This window comes from Battus philenor, unplaced genomic scaffold (genome assembly GCF_028537555.1).
Source record: "Battus philenor isolate CCGP_79_NKW_IND1 unplaced genomic scaffold, ilBatPhil1.0.hap1 SCAF_24, whole genome shotgun sequence".
NCBI classification, from domain to species: Eukaryota; Metazoa; Arthropoda; class Insecta; order Lepidoptera; family Papilionidae; genus Battus; species Battus philenor.
The window spans coordinates 150,573-170,777 of record NW_027181687.1 but is presented as its reverse complement, the minus strand read 5'-3'; the positions used below and the strand labels follow the sequence as shown (position 1 = coordinate 170,777).

Genomic DNA, 20,205 nt, shown 5'->3' with positions numbered 1-20,205 from the left:
CCTGGTTAAAAGACTAAGAAATACAATTAAATAATTTCAATTTCGAACATACCTAAACAGAGCGACTTTTTAAGTCACTAATTACCTGCTTATCAATGTTCGCAAATGTTACCCTGTGCCGCTTCTCCTGGTTTCAATGGCCGAGCTCGGAGGGAATTGATTTAGATTTCTTTATAGTGACTAGGTAGCAGAGCTTCCAGCTTCCTAAGAAGTCCAGAGGTTTCATTTTTGGCCCTTATAAGTAATATGCTCAAATCGCCTTTATAAACAACATATTGCACTAGGTTGAGGGACTATGAAGGCACGTACGCTGCATGGGGTTATTTGGGCTTGGGCTGTCGTGAGTCTTTATCTGTTGTCATGGACTCAGAAAAAAACATCTGAAAGAATTGGTTTTGCTTGGATGGGATAACAAACAGGGAGGTAATTAACAAAAACACCCAGAAAGTGTTTTTTGCCTCCAATATTTTATGAATAAATAAAACTCTTCACATTAAATGATTAAAAACTGTTTTTACTACATTACTAGTAGATACATGTTACAGGTTTTTCTTAAAATATATATGCACATACACATGAAAAAATCATACGTAAAATAAAAGCATGTCAAAGTACTGACTAATACATAAATATTTTCTAAAGAACGATAAATTGTTTTGTTATTTTTTTTACGATGCCAAGTGAAGCATTTGAAATTAACACGTAATTGATTGTTCATTTACTTAATTACATTATTATCCAGTTAGGACCATTTACAGTGATCATTCTACACAGGTTAAGAATGCCGGAGAAGAATGCCAGTAGAATCTAATTTGAAAAACTTCCCTATAACGTTATACTGTCATTCGGATCTTGATTTTTGCCAAGCAGTTAATTATTAAAAATATTTGACTGACAGCGAACGATTGCTTAAGCCTCGTCGAAGGCGACCGTGCTGCCGCGTGTTGTGCAGCACGAGTCTTTCGATTCTCTGTTCAATTTGACGATACAGTAAAACTAAATGTATTTATTACAATGTCATATTTAAAAAAAATTTGTATTATGTAGTATTGTGATATGTAGAATCTTCTTATCAGGAAATTTGTAAGCATTTCTAAATAATGGTTATGGCAAATCTAAAAGTTTTCCTAAAATTGTACAATAAATTTGAAAGATGATTCCGTGTGTGAAGATCTGACGAGCAACGCCGGGTAGACGTCTTAGTGCAGCGGCGTCAGTTCTTCGCCATCTGCGTCGCTGTCATCGTCGGTGGGAGTCCCCGCTCCCCACTACGAACATAAACCAACATTTGAATTTACAACAGATGGCATTAATAACCGCTTCTATCTATTGTTGCAGTATCCTAGTCCTGCATTCGTGATTATGTATAGATACTCCATCACGAAATCTAAAATCTAAAAGTCCAGAGTTTTATAATTGGATTAAATTAAATTTACATAAATTCATAATATTTTTTAATCTAGACAACAGAGAAAAATCTGGTCAATTGTTAATTGTAAATAAATTGCCGGAGAAAGCCTACTTTTTCGTAGATTTTTATTTATTTTCGTTGATTACACGTGAATTAAGTTTCAATTACCAATTCGCAGGGTTAATATTATAATGTACACATGAAAAATTGATAAATTTCATTTAATTTTCAATCTAAATTTACGTCGTGCGAAAGAGAACGCTGTACTATAGTTCTCGCCTTGTGATTGATTGGCGGTTGGTGTTGGTTGTGTACTGTTTTCATAGTTCAAAGAATCGGTATAGATATAGGTTAAGCTTGATATTGATCAAGCTACAACTCTAAGCAACACATTTCTAATTTGTAGTTCGTTTAAAAATTACCTCCAAAACCTACTGGCCCTAGGAAGAATTCCGCAAAATCTTTGCTAACATATATTGTACCATTCTCTGCAATCAACTTTTCAATGAGTCCTTTTAATATATCAGTGATAAATTAATTGTCTGGCCGACACTAACGCCTTCGATGGGGATCATAAGAAAAACATATAGATAAGGGGTCCCCAAAAAGGTATAAGTTAGTTACGCCCAAAGGGGAGCTGAACCCAAGAAAAATAAGAAGTAGCGGGAGAAACTGAAGAGACTAGTATAACCGGTATGGATCGCAGGAAGCAGGCAGATCGTTTAATAATTTTCTGCTCCGTCATTATTGCGTTCATAGTCCTCCCAGCGGATCGGTGTCTACAGTCACTTACACGGTAAATATACAACGTAGCTTGATGTCAATTAATTGACTTGAACCAGGTGCTTGGGCATCTATAATAATTATCATCTCATTTCAGTTGCAGGACGTCTACTGTAGGACATAGGCCTCCTCTATATATTTTCAACATGACCGGATGGAAGCGGCCTGTGTATGGACAACTTGCCTTGGATATCACCGCTGAGAAATGTAACGTGGTGTGCTACCTGAGGGGAGAGCGGGTGAGCACGTAGCGCCTGATACAGCAGCGCAGCATACAGGAGGTTGGCCACGCCCAGCGCCCGCAGTGCCGTCTCGAAGCCCACCACCCATGACAGCACGCCGCCCACAACTGGACCTATGTGAACAATCGACCTTCAAAATTACGCATCGCCTGCCATTCGATGTCGTGGCTGTATCACTACAGATGGGGTTGATTTGTTGGTTCTGTTTTGTACTCTTTTCCTAATTTTGTGTGTTTTATATGTATTATGTGTAATAAATATAATATTATTTTCCAGTTGCTCAAGAAAATTTTATTTTAGCTGCACCGAGTTTTAGCGACGTAATGCTTTTTATTTTTTTAGACTAAGATTATACCCGCACACAGGCCAAGGCCCCGCAATGGCATACGAACTAAATCTGTACTATAACATGCTGTATCTCCATCTCTATTTAAAACCATTGTAGCACTGGACCGTGGCGATAAAAAGTAATATATATTAAAAGCGTTACCTTCGTTTTGACAACAAACGTTAAAAATAAACTGCTGGTAGAAGTCAAGTATGGGCCCAGATTGCTTTTCGTTGTAAATGCTGCGAAAGGATATTCTAAGAAGTATTTCCCCGTGGGAAAAAATACTGTCAGTCGGGCGGCGTGTTAAGCCCCAGGGCTAAGATTGCACGAGGCTTACATTAAGGAAAGCAGTGTAATAACAAGGCTCTTAAAAATCAACCATGTTACAGAGAAATCACTTTTTATAACACTTGAAATAGATACAAAAGTATCAAAGCCTGACCTCCTGACCAATGTGCTATACATTCAACACTTAAAGCTTTTAAACCTATAACCAGTAATGCAGTATAGTTTACTGTACACACAGGATCATTTAAAGAGACTGTGTGTGTGTGTTGAGCAGAATTCCAGAAGAGTCCAATTGGACGGAAACTACAATCAGATTGAATTCTCCTCTGAGGTACTCTTTGACTTAAAGCTACGAGGGTTTCAAGCGCTCCCTGATCTAAGAAATGAGTTTGTGAGAGAGACCTAGTGCGTAAGCTGCACTGGCAGCGGCTTGGAGCAGGGCCGCGAGCTGCGGGACTCGTCGCGGGCGACGCGAGAGCAGCGCCGGCGCCAGAGCGGCGTCAGTTGCGCCCAGACCGCCGCCGAGCCACAGCTGCGGCCCCGCCAGCCCCCACACCTGCACACACCAGATGACTGTACTCGGCTAACTGCGTGCAGTACACGGGATCCTATATACTTATCTTCGAATATAAATAAATGAAGAAGCTAAACAAACTGAATTGTTGGGGATGAAAGATTCCCGAGCGGCGACCCCGTGTTGGTAGACGCGGCGGAGGTGCGCCTCCGACAAGGTGGACCAACGACGTAGTCAAGGCTGCGAGAAGTCGCTGGAAGATCATCGGGGGCGGCCTGCATTGCGCAGCGTGCGTCTGTCGGCTCATTTGATGATAATGAAACAAACTGACGGTACCATACTTGAGTTATGTGCTTACCCATTTAGCGAACTTTTTTTATTCATACCTGTTATTTTATTTGTTTTTACCATATACGTATAGATTATACACGTATATATAAAACTCGAGTCAGGTACGGTAAATTTAGATTTTTTTTATATTTCAGTCTTACCAATACGACAATGGTTTTTATGGGAAGAAAGATATGGAACAATTGCGATGAAAATGGTATAGTCAATATCTATGTTTTCGTGTACAAATTTATTAAAAATTAATATAAATATATAAGGATATGTATAAAAATGATAGTCGTCATGTCTCATACGTGACGACTTGAAGGCATATTTAGATGGTACTTGTGAAAAAAAAATTAAAAGCATATGTAATCAAAGAAAGGATAATATTTACCGATGTGGCGTGTGGTATAGCTAGAGCGGCTAAGCCGACCGAAACTTGTCCCACCAACGCAACGCGCTCTGCCCCCACGAGCTTCGTCACCGCGCCCAGCGAGCTGGTGGCTATTAGGTATCCCAAGCTGTCTGATAACAAATAAAACTTGTCATTGCCTTGTACTTAAGAAATAAAGCCACGTACAACCATAACTACTAAAAAAACAAATGGACAAGCAGAGCTACACAAAACGACAAGTTTGGAGCAAAATAACGTTGCAAAATAAAGTAGACGATGAGCGAATGAGATCATCGACATCAGCATTATCTTAGCCATAAGACATCAACTGGTGGACATTTTTATCATTATGTATCTAGTTTTAGTATGGTCAGCTAATGTTCTGTAATATTACTGGTTTGAGTAAAGGCCTCCAATCAGAACAATTGCTTCCAGATTTCTTAGTCTTTACGGTTTTCATCTTGGAAGTATAGCGAAGGGCGTCTGTTCACAAGGTGGACAGACGAAAATGTTGAAGGAAGCCTTATTTTATTTATTTTCAACATATTCATCTGAAATCTGAAAAGTACATACAAAATTGCGCTCTTATATATCATTATTACATGACCTAAGAATTTCACTTGCAGTTATTTAACATGTAAAAGTTTTAATTATTCCTATCGATTTTATTGGAAATCAAGTTAGGAGCTCTATGTCCAAAACTGGACGCCAATTCATCAACATGATGATAGTGTTAGCTTCACTGAACCTGGTAGGAAGGCGGCACCAGTTTGCCATCTCTCTGGATGGAACCTCTTTAGCATCCACAGCGGCAGACAGGGCTCCAGGGCAGCCATGACGCTGGTGGTGAAGAGTACGGCGCCTGCGCACTCGAGCGCCGCGCCCCGTCGCCCCACGCGCCACACGGACTCCGGTTTCGTCTCTGGTGTGTGGTTGTTGTTCACTTGATTGCAATGGATCTAAAAAGCACCATTTGTTCCCTGACACGCTCTTTGTCCATTCGCTCTACAATTAGGAGTCAGTAGCCTTCGGAGTAGAGAGAGGTATTCTATCCTAAATTATGCCACGCGGAACCCTACAAAATCGCATGGTCATTTATTATTTATGAATCTGCGGGAATAACATTGTATCATGCCGGGCTTCCGTGCGGCATGTGAGTGGCTTGTTGTGGAAACATTTATCAGCGCGGTTCACTTTAGGGGGTACTCGACGTCCGTTGTCGTTGTCAATAAGTCGAATATTCTCACTTCGGTTAAAGTTCGTCGTCAGTCGGGACTCGCGGGTGAGCAATTGGGTGATAAGACTTGTAGATACAAGTGTGATAGCTAAAACAGCATCACCTAAATTTGGTTCGTAGATACTTTAAATCTCTTCGTAATACCTAAGCTCGGGAAGGCCCGTATCATAGCATTTGCTCGGACTGTTTCTTTAATTTGTTAGCTATCCCGCCTTCAAGAGCTCACTCTTGAGCAGACGCTTCATGGTGTGACGATGCAAAAACCTAAGCTTAAATGGTTACTCGGTTTAATATTCGTAATAATTTATATCGTTAATAATTTTTTAACTGGTCTCGAAAAAGCTGATTGTTTATCAATAAGCTGTTTGCTTATTGATAAACATTATAAACAAGGAGTTTAGTCAGTTGGTCGTAATGACAAAGAAGGACTTTTATTCATTCAGTCATGTGCACTGGCCGGTCTTGTGCTGCCAGCAAACAGCGATTTGTCGCGGCTTTGATTCGGACCACACGGCTATCTGCTACACGATTACGTTTTTTTTTATAAAGATTTAGACTTCTTGTGCAGAATAACTTAAGCATGAAGTCTACTCCATGGCATAAATGTTTGTATAATTGAACCTTTGATATGACCAAGTGTAATCATAAAAATTTTTATAAGAGATCCAATAATGATAACTCTTACCTGATATTGATCTTCGTCCTTCAAACACGCGAACTGTAAACCTGCAACAATAACTTTGTAACAATTTTTGTAAAATGCGTTGTCCAAATTGCGAAGAGCTAATCCATACCAAGGTCCAGCAGCAGAGCGATGCAGATCAGTTGGAAAGGAGCAGCTGGGCTCCATAGAGCGTAAGCCGACCCTCCAAATGGATATCCCACCAGAACTCCTGTGGAGGAACTTGTTCAAGCAACGTTTGTATTTATACGGTGTGGTTGGTAATAGTAATGTAAAAGCTTTAAAGTTTTTTGCTGACAAATGAGTTATACATTCACTCCTTTAAAGTTTTGACATCTAGACATAATCAAGCTGTATACAACTGAAATCTAAATTCATTTGTGCTGGGTCACAATAATTGGATAAGAATGAAACAAAGCGGGTACATTATGCCCGGAAGGTCTGCTCACTGTCATCTTAAGTAAGAAAAGGACCAATATTTAGCCACTTCCGCACATGCAGTGGTAGTCGTGCAACAAAGTGCACCGCCCACCAGCCCGCTGATAAAAGCGCATGCGGTAAACAATGAGATTCACACAACGGCACTCTGTGTTTGGCACTAATCAGTGTAACATAACTCCTGAAGATGCCCCGTGGAGGGGTGAAACACGTGTTCAGTAATTTGGCGGTGGCGGTTGACTGCATGTGCGGAAGTGGCTAAATATTGGTCATTTTCTTACTTAGGATGGACTTCTGCAAGGTAACGCCTGATTCCATTAAACACTGTCATCATGGTCAGTGGATCTGACGCAGAACCGACTGAATTTGCTGTGGGCTCTTCTCACTTCATGATATCTTCGAACAGCTTTATTTTAAGTTGATGGAGGCTTTACAGGAATTTTACTTAATTTTAGTTCAAATTAGGCTTTTCTAGGATTTTGTCATCATTTGGCAATAGACGCCTAGTGGGACGTACACTTGCAACCATTACAAATTATTCATTATTTGTAGTTGCCGGTAAATAGATAGCGTGGTAATAGAGCCTTTAAAGATCACATGTGATTTAAGGCAAACAATATAATAATATGATGGAATGAACACCCACTGAATGGTACTCGGCTCGGAGCCTTATTTGATACAAGTGTCTCGTTTTACAGGCCGTCAAGCTATTAGATCGCTTAGGCAGATGTTCCAATGGATATCTCACTCACTCAAGGCGTCACACTCGAGCGTTTATTTTAAGCGTTACATATTCTAGTGGATTGTAAGATCAAAAGGTGATCGCTTTCACTGTGTCGTAAGTTACCAAGGGCAACGGCCCCAAGCAATAGGGCCACGGCGTCGCGTCGCTGGTGCGGAAGTGATGCCGCCAGGGCAAGGCCAGCTACGCCAGCAAGGGCGGCTCCTGTTCCGTGCACCGCTCGGCCCAGCCCTGCGACAACTGCTCCCAAAGCACCTGACCCGCGTCGCGCACACCAACCGAAAACTGAGCACAAAGAAAGAAAACATTTTTGCGGGCTTTGCTTAAAAGCCGGCACTACTTAAAAGTAGGATTTTAAGAATTTTTATATTATTAAATAAAAATATTAACGCAAGAATACAATTTTCGCCAATTTACCGACATTTTTTCGGTTCGGACGCTAATCGATGTCCAAATGGCATCGCTGATACCGCGGGTTCGAAGCAGTGTGGTGCAGAGGGTGCGGCCTCACGGGTGCGCCACGGTTGGTGCTGTTACATATTACGTTTGCTCCGAATCGTAAGGTCGTCGATGACATCGGCGGACGCGAGCGACCCCACGAGAGGACCTCGGCTGTGGCGGTCACTCGTCGATAATACCTCAAGTGGGTTGCTATTGCCTGGCGCACACTATCACTGCTTTTGTACAATTGGTAACATTGAGATATTCGATAGGAAGCTGAAAAACTGGTTAGTTGAGGTTATATGTTATTGCTGCGACCAGAAACTTTTTAAACTAAAACTGTTTAAATTGAATGCCGATGTCATAACAGACACCTGCAGTGAATCACTGCCACTGTGTTTAGATTAAAGTCATGATTGTAAATAGTCTTTGTATACATACAACATACACACAAACCGACTCGGTTTTAATTCTCTTTGCTTTTGAAGAAATAACAAATATGTCCACGAATGGTTTTTCTCCGACACACGCCCGTCGACACGCTTACTTTAGGTTATTGGGTAACTTTGAGTGGCTCGTGCTCTTAACCTGACAAGGCCCTTATGGTATTTGAATGTAGTAACATATTAGTGGTCACCTGCAGCCGCCGCGGCCAGCAGGGCGGTGGCGGCGCGCAGAACGGGAGCTGGTCCGCGGCGGGCGACAGCACAGGCCGCGGCCGGAGCCGTAAGCAGCTGCGCGGCCGCCTTAGCCCCAAGCACGGCGCCCACCGCTGCCTGGGAGCCCCCCACGCCTACAGCATATCCAACGTCACATTGGATCATGGATTAAGTCAATTATGAGCTACGAAGTAAATAATGAATTTCAAGACAAAGTAAAATTTAAAAATTTTTCAAGGATAAAATATAATATAATGTTAAGACGCAGAATACAGGCCGCTTTCAACCGGTTTCACAGGTGACATAGGAGAAAGCCTATCTCTAGCAGTGATATAACGCAAATAGTGGGCGAAAAAGATTGAATGATTAGAGCAGAGCTAGGAATTAGAGAAGGCTTCCCCGTCGGAATGAAAGAACAAATAGTCCCTCATAGCAACTTACAGAATGATCCACGGACAAGTTGTCTAGCGACCGATGGAGAGAAATATATACTGAAGGAATGGGATGGTAAATTCAAGTTGTTGATGGGGCTCTGTGATCTGTAGCTTGTAGATGAAGTGACCCAATCACATCTGTCGTTTGGGTGATGGCCGATGAGGTGGAAAGTCTTGGAGTGGAAGCCGCGCATGTGATGGGTGTAGGCCGCTTACTTTTCAGTTGGATTGTCGATCTCAGAACAGTGGCTCGAAGTGGGTAAATGCGGAGACTAGAGGAGCGTGGTGTGTGTGTGGTAATTGTCAAGAACCCCCCATCAGATAAATGTACTTTGATAATAACATAGTTTTACTGCACAAAAAATAAATCTAGTTTTTTTAATGAATGTTATAAATAAATTAACTTCTTGACGATAAGCTACAAGAAGCTAAATGAGCTACCCTAGTATATCGGCAATATGGCACAGTTTTGACTTGCTAGGTAAACGCATAGGTAGACCAAAACTTCGATAAATTAGTATCGGAAAGAAAGTAATAGAAAGATACGGTATTTTATAACGCTAAGAATAGAGCGAATTGTAAGAAAAAGAGTAGGAAAACGCGACCCTGTCTTCATATGGAACATAAATTTACCTTCGTCTTCATCAGCGGTAGTTATTTTGTTCACCGTGGTGTTCAGAAACTTGACGAGCGGGGCGTCGTGTGTGGCCCAAAGCGCCAGCGACTCTCCACGCACCCAATCCGGAATTATAGGAACTACAATTATGATAACAGATTCATCTACAATTGTTCATAGCATCAGTTCAAGTGCATTATAAATACTGACCGAGTACTGTTAGTAAAACATTGTCGAGGAAGAATGTTAGGTACACGATAGCGAATGCGAGCAGGCCGCTCGCAGACGTGCGCTCGTCCGGCATGGCGGCGGAAAGTGTCGCGCGGCGTGTGCCGGCCCGATAACAGCTGCTGCGTCTTCAATCAGTGCTCAGCCGCGCGTGTGCACTCACCCTAATATAATTTTCTGCTACACCCGCGATACTCACGGATGATTGTGTATTATACCCTTTGAAACTGTTTACTTGTTAACGCAGATATTTTTTAATTTAATTTATGACTTATTTAGCAACTAATACAATAATTATAAAACATATTTGTCATATCTAGAATTCTTATAATAAATGATGTTATTAGCTTCCAGTATGAGGTAAAACCCGCACCGTGGGAACCTATTACATTACCTAGCTTGAAGCCGCTGCGAATGTTTGCAAGTTAAATTAATAATATTATTGTAATGATTTTAACTTTACTCTTTTATAAATACAATAAGATACTTCCCATAAATTCTGTAGTCACATATACTATACGGTTGTCATTAAAACCTTTTTGATAAATTAAAATAGATAATAAATAAAAGACCATGTCAAAATTTTGAAGCAAAATAGGGGAAAATTAAAAGCAATCGACACACACTAGCTTTATATATTACCGAAATGACGTACGATTTTCTAAAATTCTATACTGAACCAGTATTTGTACTAATTTATTATGTTTTGGATTGGTATTATGTTTTGGACCTGTTTAAGTAACTTTTGAATAAATAAAAATTATAAATAAAATTTACCCGTCAAATGTATCCCTAAAGTTATTAGCCAGTAGAACAGTTATTTTCATACTTTTAAAATTGTATTCAGCGAAGAAGTCAAGATTTTTAAATTCTGAGTAAAAAATCACATAAATATTAAAGCAGTCCGGAGTAAAGTAAGTGTTTATGGACTCATATTTTAAAACTTAAACAAAGGCTTTTTTTTAAATAAAAAGCATTACACAGTGTCATTTTATTTAGAAGACTACATCCATTTTAAAATATCACACAAGCACAAGTAAAAACCTTTGACACAGTATGGTAAACAAAACATAAGATACAAAAAAGCTGTGATTTCTCGGCTCGTTACCATTTCTCATTACACGCTTGTTAGTAACCCATCTGAGTTCCTCTCCTTTGTCCTTGCTATGCTTCCGTTAGGAATCTATTCTGTTCATTTATTATTCATATATTATTTACTGTTCATATATTATTATTCGCAATAACTAAGGCTATTACATAGTAATAGCCTTAGTTATTGCGAATAAAAATTTAAATGAACTGGATGATTTTTGTAAGAATGTTTCGTTGAAATGCAAAAGGGTAAATATAATTAATAAAAAATGCTAAATTACTGAAGTAATAGATTATTGTATTCAATAAAATTGTTAATTTACTTTTTGCTTAAACGTAAAGAAAACGAAAGATTTTTTTAAGTTTTTTTTTTCTTACGGTATTATGACAATATTGTAAAACGGAACGCACCCACTTTAACTGTCAGTGTCAAGTGTCCAATAGGTTTAACAAGCGTCAATGTCAAGTTAGTCCAGTCGAAGATTTGTGAGTGGTGGTGTTAGTTGTCGGAAATACGTTAATTCTGTCGGACATGAGCAGCGAGCGGACATAGTGAGTTTATATTGCCTGGAGTGATGTAGTAATTCGTCTTACATACAACGTACGCAGTCGGTACCCGGCGACGCATCGGTGCAGGATTGGACAGGAGGCGAGGCCCCGTACATAAGGTCTCCTGTGCCCCCCACGATTACCGCCCCATTCTCCCTTCTCGTTATGGTGAGTGCCATACGATTTTATATTCATCTGAATATTTTTTTGCGAGGCACGAGTTTAAATTTGTTACGTCCTCGTCGGCTGCATTCATTACGATTAACAGTCCTCTTTTTTTGTTTGCAAGGCAATTATTATTGCATTACGTCTTCTATTAACAATTAACTAGTTTTGTGTATAACGTGTATCGACTAACGGCAGGTTATTTGTTGTTCCTACTATTTTTTATTTTTATATATTTATTGCCCAAGCTTATACTTTAAAAAACTTTTTCCCAATTATATAAATACGAAAGGAAGTAATTAAATTAAGTTAAATTTCAATAATTTAATTCTTTGGCTTTCACATCCTCAGAAGTAATGAGTGTCACAATTTCTGTATCCATATTTGTCTAATTTTCAATAAATATGTTGCGTCTATTTTAATTCTTATATAGGAATAATTACATACTACTGACACTATATATTGGACAATGAGTTATTCATTACCAGAATTCATGTCATTGGGTCCATATTGACATAAAGTTAGTCTGTTCTAAGCAATATTGTAGACAAGTTTAATGATACTGAGAGAGAAATTGACTAAAGGAAGTATATATGTATGTAGTGAAACTGCACAAGCCAGTATAAGTTGTGCCTTACTCACCCATTCACACTTGAAATGAATTTTTCAATACCAAAGTTTAATAATAGTCTAACACTTCTAGTTTAAGTTAATATGGATTCCATATATATGTGTATATAAACATTTAAATTTTATATTCAATGTAACTTGTGGTTACAAATACAAAGGAAAAAAGCAAGTTGTTTCAACTAAGTCTTATCAGATTACAATTACATGCAGATGGCCAATAGTCCAAATTATTGAGATATTATACAGCAGAAACTATTTAAAACAGAACCGGATCCTGCCAAACTTGGAGCATAACACAAGGATGAAGTACTCATGACATTGCTCAAATTTGCACCAACTGACAAACAGGGCAATAGCTACTGATAGGATTAAATCACTCAGCAAGCTTAGGAAAGATTTTGTGGTAAAATATTCCTGATCTACCTCCACTGCATACAAATTCTCTATGAATCCTAGTTATTACATTTTCCATGTCACTTGAAGAATTGCTAGTGTGAAGTAGCAGTGGGCACATCTCTTGTGCATCCAATGACTGTTGGGGTCAGAAGGTTCTATAGTGGTGACTGTCAGTCAGTAGATGCAGTATGGGCAGGCCCACTGGGTGAACCAATGACATAAGTAAAGTTGCAGGAAGTTGTTTGATGTGGGCAATGCAAGGCCAGTCAGTGCTTTGCTGTGGCATTTATCAGCTGATATGAATGAATGAATTACATTTTCTCTGTTGTAGCGTTACTATGGATTCAAATATGATTAGTAATAAAAAATTGTCAAATCTATATGATTTGACAATTTTCTACGTATAGCGCCTGTGAAGAAACCGGCACACTTGCAGCGCAATGCTGTGTGGTTTGCAAATGACATTGGAGCATCGGTGTATATGTGTAGTGTATTGAAATGTAACACCTCTATAGACAAGGTTATATACTTGACAGCCTCTGTTATTGGGTCAAGTTCATGTAACTTAATCCAGCAGTGATGACTAATTGTGTAAAGATTTGTTATCATTAAGATATTATAATATATATTAGGACCTTAGAGATTCCATAAATTTAATAATAGTTTTGCAGAGAACTTTGTGTAACTTTTTACAATATACTTCATTGTAGAGATTATTAAATTCTATTTAAGTGTAGAGGAGTTTTTAAGTGAAAATAAAATTTAGTAATTAATTGCTCTAACTACCGTATTAAGGGTTTCTATGAAGTGAGAAAAGAAAAGAAGAATATTGTTACAGGGTGACTTATGTAGATGTTGGCTTTACTGTTGTTTTTCTGATACAAATTTTCATAATAGTTCATGCACATTAAGTAATACTATATAAAATGAATACAATACTCCATGAAGAAAAATGTTCATAAGATATATTTTAAAATGAACTATCTTCTATGTGATATGGAGGCTCCTCACAAATAACTTCAATTAATATACACAGATATAAAACTAAGGTATTTCATAAAACTTTGGTAATGTTCATGGTGTGCCTGGCCAAGTTGGACCTGTAACATGTAGACAGGTACGGGGCAGCCCTTACCAATGGCCCTAGCTACACACACGTCTTTCTGAAAGCAAGAGAGTTTTATATCGGTTACATTTAAAATATGCATTCAACAGATTTATTAAAACATTTTTCCTTATTAATATTACTGTCTAAAATTGCTCTTTATAATCTCCTCGGCAGATAATATTTCTTTCATTTAATTTAAATAGCAATAATGAATATATTTATTGTGGGAATTAGACGAAAATTATACAACTGACTACAAGAATTGTTCCTATTGTTCATTTTGGTAGTCTTATTGAAAATATATCTACAAGTTTTGCATGTTTGCTTAAATAACTTTAAGTGCATATGCAACTAAATGTCTGTAAAAATGCAAATTTTCTATGTTTTCTTGTAAGACAATTGCTTTAATTAAAATAAATCTGTAATTAGATGATATCTAATATCTTAAACAATACAAAACAGATTTCAATGAACCTCGAAGTTAAAATAAACTTACGTTCAAGGTTCATTGAATTGTGTTGAATGATTCAACAGGATTTACAAGATATGTCTATTAATTGTAATTGGTCGTACTTCAAAGGAAATGTGTTTTTGTGCATTAGCAGATATCATGACTCAATGCTCTTGAGTGGGGAGACTCCTACAACTTGACGTTTGTTAGGGCTGCCACCTGCTTGTGATTAATTCTCCATATATAATAAAATTTTAATATAATCTTCTCTTTTAACAATATTAACTTTTTATGGTACTTATATAACTTTAAAAAATACGCCTGTCAAGTGTCATCAATATGTGATAAGTGATCTTTTTTATGTTACTACTGGCTGTCTCGATAGATTTTATACTGCCAGAAGTTATTGGCCAGTCACAATACAAAAAAATTGATGAAACATTTCCCACAGTTGTTATTTTATTTATTGATTAAACTTAAAATAAAACTTTCGAATAAATTAATTAATTCTGTAATCGATAAATATTGATAATTGCAATTTCTAAATAACTAGTTTGAGCCATCACACGACACTCCAAAGCGAACTGAGAAATGACGGTAATCGGATCTCCTTATTATATCTCACGTGAAGTGAAACTAAGAAGCTCTCTCCATTGGTCTCTGGGTGACCTAGAGCATTGTAATGCGGCTGACCGTTTATATACATATGTGTGTGTAATTGCGGTTCTTCAAACGAAGGAACCTGACACATTTATAAACTTGAGACCCTGCACTAAAGTACATACTTGTGTGTCCTGCGGTGACTCCATAAAAGTCAAAAATCTTTTTTCTGAAACAAATTCAACAATTAATTATTATTAAAGTAGTAAGATGGCAACCCTACTGGTTGGGTGCAATTACTGCAGGTAAACGAGCGGAAGGTCATCGACAGGGTGACGCGTCAAGAGTCATTCGCAGAAAAATAAATTAAAAATTTGATTGTCCGCTGCGATGTGTTGGAAACCTACAGATCTGGACAAGATACTCAGTCCTGTGGGAGAAAGACAAAATTATGCGACAGTCCTACCTACTTAAAACCAGCCGAGTGGTTGTGCTCATTAATCTGTAGTGTTCCAAGGATTTAAAATATACCGTATCTATCGGTACCTCTCAATCCTTGATTAAGAGGAAGCTGGTTCTCTCCTGTAACCCTCGTTGAACCTTGTTGTAGAACTCTGGATGGAAGACGAAGAAAGTGAGGTGATGTTTTGAGGGAAAGTATGGAAATGAATAAAAGATATTGTGAAAGAAATTGGAGGAAAGAATGGAAGACATTGAAAAGAACGAAAGACGAGTATAGATATTTAATTAATATTTAAAGTTGTGTAAAAGATTACAATGTGAATAAAGACCCTGTTCGCTTATGATAGGGGTTGGAAGAAAAAAAAAATAAAAAAACCCTCGTACCATAATATCACAAAACAAGTTGGCGTAGCTACCCTCCCAGGATTCGCCTTAATAGGTTAGGAACTACACCCTTAGCGCACAAATTCGTCGCCTTTATAGTGGCCTTTTACGAATGGAAGGGTACGCCTCAGTCCTATTCTCAAATACCTGGACTGTCGGGTTGTTGGGACGCGGCGGCTGTTGTCACCGCCTCGTCGACTACGTCGTTGAACAGGATTGGTGCCCTTCCTGTCCTACAACCACAGAAACCTGTGTAAAGGCGCTGTCAGCATTTTGTAATCACAAAAACCTCTGTAACTCCGTATTTTTGGAAGTGTATCATTTCATTGTATGTATATAAAAAAGGTTTTTATGCATTTTATCTGGCAATATCTTCAAACTGAAACCGAGAAATTTACAATAATTATAGTTGTAGAATAAAAGCCGACATTGAATGGTATTTTATATTTTGAACATAAGAATTAACAAAACTTCTCGATAAACTTGAAACAGTTAATCGGCACAGTAATCACAGAAGGTGACGACACAATACTAGGCCTGCACGACACTACGACTATACAACACTATATCAACACCATGTATTATCTGATTACTATTCCTTAAAAAAAAAAACAGGTATAGTAAATCTTGCGCATTACTATTTGACGGCAGCTGTATACGTCGCGGTGATACTCATCTTCAACACTTCCTCCAGCGAGAGAGGTGTATAAGTTTGAACCTTCACAGAATACAGACGAGAGCCTTCGATTCGTGACGCGCCTCGACCTCCGGGTCACTGAGCAACCGGGGCATCTTGATACAAACACCGAGGCATGAATCCGTTGCGCTGTTGGCAGCAGAACAATACGTCTGCGTGGACACGCCTTACGTCCGAGTTATTCAACATTGCATTAGCCGTGCAAATAAATGGTAGCCTCGTAACTATTTGATGTCCGCGCCTGTCCGCGCCTGTCCCACTTCATCGCAAACACCGCGCGGTGTGTTTCAGGTCGGCTGTCGTTTGTAGAGTCGAGTGGGTTAAGTAAAACTGAGTGCAAGTGATCACTTACTTGACTGCGGGCTCGCAGCTGAGCGCAGACCGTTGCACGCGAGCGGGCGCTGTCGGGGCCTCGCGTTAGACCACGCGCGGCGCGGTCGCATTGCAAACAACTAAACGAATAATATGTATTTTAGAGTGAACACTTTACAAATGGATATAAGCACATTATTAATCAACAAATATTTTTAATATGTAATCCGAATTTTGAAAACGTTTTTTCTTGTCACATTATCATTGCGTTACTTATTAATTCTGAAAGCTTAGATTTTTGGATACACATGTGTACTATAGGTTAATTGAAAGAAAATGAGCTATATTTAATGGAATCAGGCGTTACCTCGCGGAAGTCCATCCTAAGTAAGAAAAGGACCAACATTTAGCCACTTTCGCACATGCAGTGGTAGTCGTTCAATAAAATGTACCGCCCGCCAGCCCGCTGATAAATACGTATGCGGCAAACAATGCGAATCACATAACCGCCACCGCCAAATTACTCAACACGTGTTTCACCCCTCCACGGGGCATCTTCAGGAGTTATGTTACACCGATTAGTGCCAAACACAGAGCTATACGCAACCGCATTAAAACTTTTGCATAACCCTTTATACCATACGATAAGTTAATACATTATTATAAACATTTGTCTTTTGCCAATAGTATTCAACGTGTTTGTAAAATGGCGTACGTTTGAGATTGTATGACTTCATTAAGTACATTTTTACTGCGGTGTACATGTATTATATATATTTCTTTCCACATATCTTTTCCGTATCGAACAGTAACGCAGCCTGCATTATACTGTATTATTGCTTATAGCTGTAAGAGTGAATGTATGGCTCATTTGTCATAAAAAAACCTAAATATTTTATATCTATAACCAATCATCCTGTACACCATATGAATATAAAATATATTATTATAGGTATTTGTGTTTGGCCAATAGTATGTAAAGTATGTGAGAAATATTTTCAAGGCCTTATTGCGTTTTAGATTGTATGACTTGATCGAGCCATGTTTGTTTTCATACGACGTAAATGTTTATTTGTTCCGCATCGCTGTTCCGTATCGAAGAGAAACGTTTGCAATGCTGCGCGCCTGCTGCCGAGCACCGTGGCAGCCTTCGTCCGGCGGCAAGTGATATGTCCGACCGAAGCGTCCCGCTGTTATTGTACGAATTTGTTAGCGAGGTCGCCGCAGCTTTACTAACGTCCGTCTCTGAAATACGACACTTCTCGATGCCAAGCACCTGACGCCTGCCTTCTGGCTTCAGTCGCCATATGCATGACGACTGATTCTCGACGTCTGTCACTTGTTGACCGACGCCTCTCGTCTAAAGCTCCGTCCGAACGAGTTTTCCACACAGAAAACTAAAACTTGAAATTCTAAACTTAAACTTGAAGACTTGAACGTATGCACGTTAAACCCCCGAACCTGACGTCGTTAGTCTAAATTATAATAAATTAAAAAATAATCTACATAATAACCTTTGAGGACATTGAAAGTTTTATTGTGCATTTTAAAAGTAAATTAAAAAAAAAAAATCAAATTCGAAAATAGAACAATGCCAATTGCTACACACGTGGTACATTCTGTTAGAAATTATTAAAAATTGGCGGCAATTAAATACACCTATCCCCCGATTTACACGGTACTTGTTTTACACGTTTTCGCTTTTACACGGTTTTCCAAATAAGTTTTTTTTTTGTTTTTATCGCATTCTACTAAACGGTACTGTGATTGAACACGTGTGCTGTTTACACATTTCACGGGGAATCCCGAGCTTATGTGCTTATTTACTGCACACGCACACTGTGTGTATTTCTTCGCATAATTTTTTTTTATCTACGGAAAATTGTATTTGAATAAAAGTTTCACAGTTTTAAAAAGATTTTTTAATTTTCCGTATTCGTAAATTTAAATTGAGTACATAATTTAGATTATTATAAATAAAAAAACAGTGTTTCCGCAATATATTAAATATTTTGACTTGTCAATGCATTTTATTTTTATTTCTGTGTACACCTAAAAATATTGAAAAAAATCACAACTGTTAAATAGCAAAAATAGCATTTCATTTATTAGCATTTTCTGCAAGATTTTCGATTTACACGGTTTTGAATTTAAATTTTTAATTTTCGATTTACACGTTTTTCTCAGGAACGTATCTACCGTGTAAATCGGGGGATAGGTGTAATTATGTTTTAGCATCGTTGTGCATTTAACACCAATTTTCGTTGCTGTTTAACCGGCAAGAAATTTTAATAGATTTCGGTTTACTTCTGGTGATGAAACTGGGACTTCACAAAAGTGATGCGAGTTGGATTTCGTGTTACTTTTTCCAACTGGACTGACGAGTTTAAACGTGTTTGTACTGATCTCGGTGATGATCCACGTGAGGGACGATGATGCTAACATCCAAACTGTGCGACAAGTGATACAGCTTCACAACAAGCTGCCAGTATTATCAGTAAATGTGAACTTACACAACTAAAACATTTTGTGCTGCATAATTATCTTAAAATTTTGATCGGACCTAAAAATGGCCTGCATGGCTATTGGTGCCGTGAACTATTTGACATTGTCAAGTGTAGAACCTTGACGCTATAGTTATATCTTAGAATACATAGAGAGAGTGTTTCCTCTTGAAGAATTATTAATAGAAATTAAGAGCGAAATAAGCATATGAAGAAAGATAGTTGCTTAGTGATTATTTATTTAATGGAATCAGGCGTTATTTTGCGGAAGTCACAGAGTCCTCTGTGTTTGGCACTAATCGGTGTAACATAGTTCCTGAAGATGCCCCGTGGAGGGGTGAAACACGTGTTGAGTGACTTAACGGTGGTAGTTGTGTAATTCGCATTGTTTGCCGCATACGCATTTATCAGCGGGCTGGCGGGCTGTGTACTTTGTTGCATGCTTACGTGTGATTGTTTAAAATGACATTTGGAAATCCCTTTTTGTTAAAATATATATGTAACGCGAATGTTTCCACGCATCAAACTTTGTAACAAAACGCTAGTGCTGTGCCGAGCGCCGACCTTCGCGTGCGTGAGATAAAGCACGCTTCACGTCGTCGGTGCAGCTCGTGGATTTCCCATCGGAACCCGTGGGCGCTTTAAAGACAACTGTTAAATAATTTTTGGAAACCAATCAGATCAAAAATTTAATATCTTAACTACTTATCTTTATGGACAATTGATCATTTCATTACATTTTAATAACGTATTACTTGTTCGCTTTCATTCAAAATCTTATGTGAAAATACTGACAGGCACGTTATAAGTACAAGAAATAAAATTTAATTTGGAATGCCTGAATTTTACCTTCATAAAGTTATATTCTTTCATGGGTCTGAGTGTACGCATGTATAATAAAAAGTCTAAAATTAATAGTGTATTATTAAATAAGCATTCAATAGTTTTTAGTTTATCAAAACGCGTGGATCTTGGTTTGTTGACTCATCGACATGATTGATATTGTAATGTGCGCATCGAACAATATTATGTTTAATTTAAAAAATGCAACCGTTGCGTTTTTGGCCGACTCTTCTCAACAG

At 38.3% G+C, this 20,205-nt stretch overlaps 2 protein-coding genes across 2 annotated transcripts in view; one reads left to right on the top strand and one right to left on the bottom strand.

Annotated features, from left to right (window-relative positions):
- Window positions 1–1,199: 1,199 nt before the first annotated feature.
- On the bottom strand, window positions 1,200–9,849 carry LOC137924464 (synaptic vesicular amine transporter-like). The gene is made up of 11 exons (XM_068767851.1): window positions 9,756–9,849; window positions 9,563–9,685; window positions 8,474–8,629; window positions 7,501–7,680; window positions 6,328–6,426; window positions 6,219–6,259; window positions 5,045–5,255; window positions 4,297–4,427; window positions 3,458–3,611; window positions 2,419–2,549; window positions 1,200–1,268 (listed from the first exon to the last, which is right to left on the bottom strand). Exons 1-11 carry the CDS (start codon window positions 9,847–9,849, stop codon window positions 1,200–1,202), a joined length of 1,389 nt encoding a protein of 462 aa, XP_068623952.1.
- Window positions 9,850–11,353: 1,504 nt separating this feature from the next.
- The window catches only part of LOC137924641 (beta-1,3-galactosyltransferase 5-like), a 28,251-nt gene continuing 19,399 nt past the window's right edge, over window positions 11,354–20,205 (top strand). Inside the window, exon 1 of the mRNA XM_068768061.1 lies at window positions 11,354–11,582. The gene's annotated coding sequence lies outside the window, so the exon portion shown is untranslated. The remainder of the gene's footprint in view (window positions 11,583–20,205) is intronic.

What these genes read in the sequence shown, in the direction of transcription:
- LOC137924464 (XM_068767851.1), bottom strand. Translation starts at nt 9,849, where the DNA reads ATGCCGGACGAGCGCACGTCTGCGAGCGGCCTGCTCGCATTCGCTATC. An exon ending in TACCGCTGATGAAGACGAAG is followed by an intron (nt 8,630 to 9,562) that starts GTAAATTTATGT and finishes GATATGCTGTAG; the next exon opens with GCGTGGGGGGCTCCCAGGCA. An exon ending in CTATACCACACGCCACATCG is followed by an intron (nt 3,612 to 4,296) that starts GTAAATATTATC and finishes TGGTGTGTGCAG; the next exon opens with GTGTGGGGGCTGGCGGGGCC.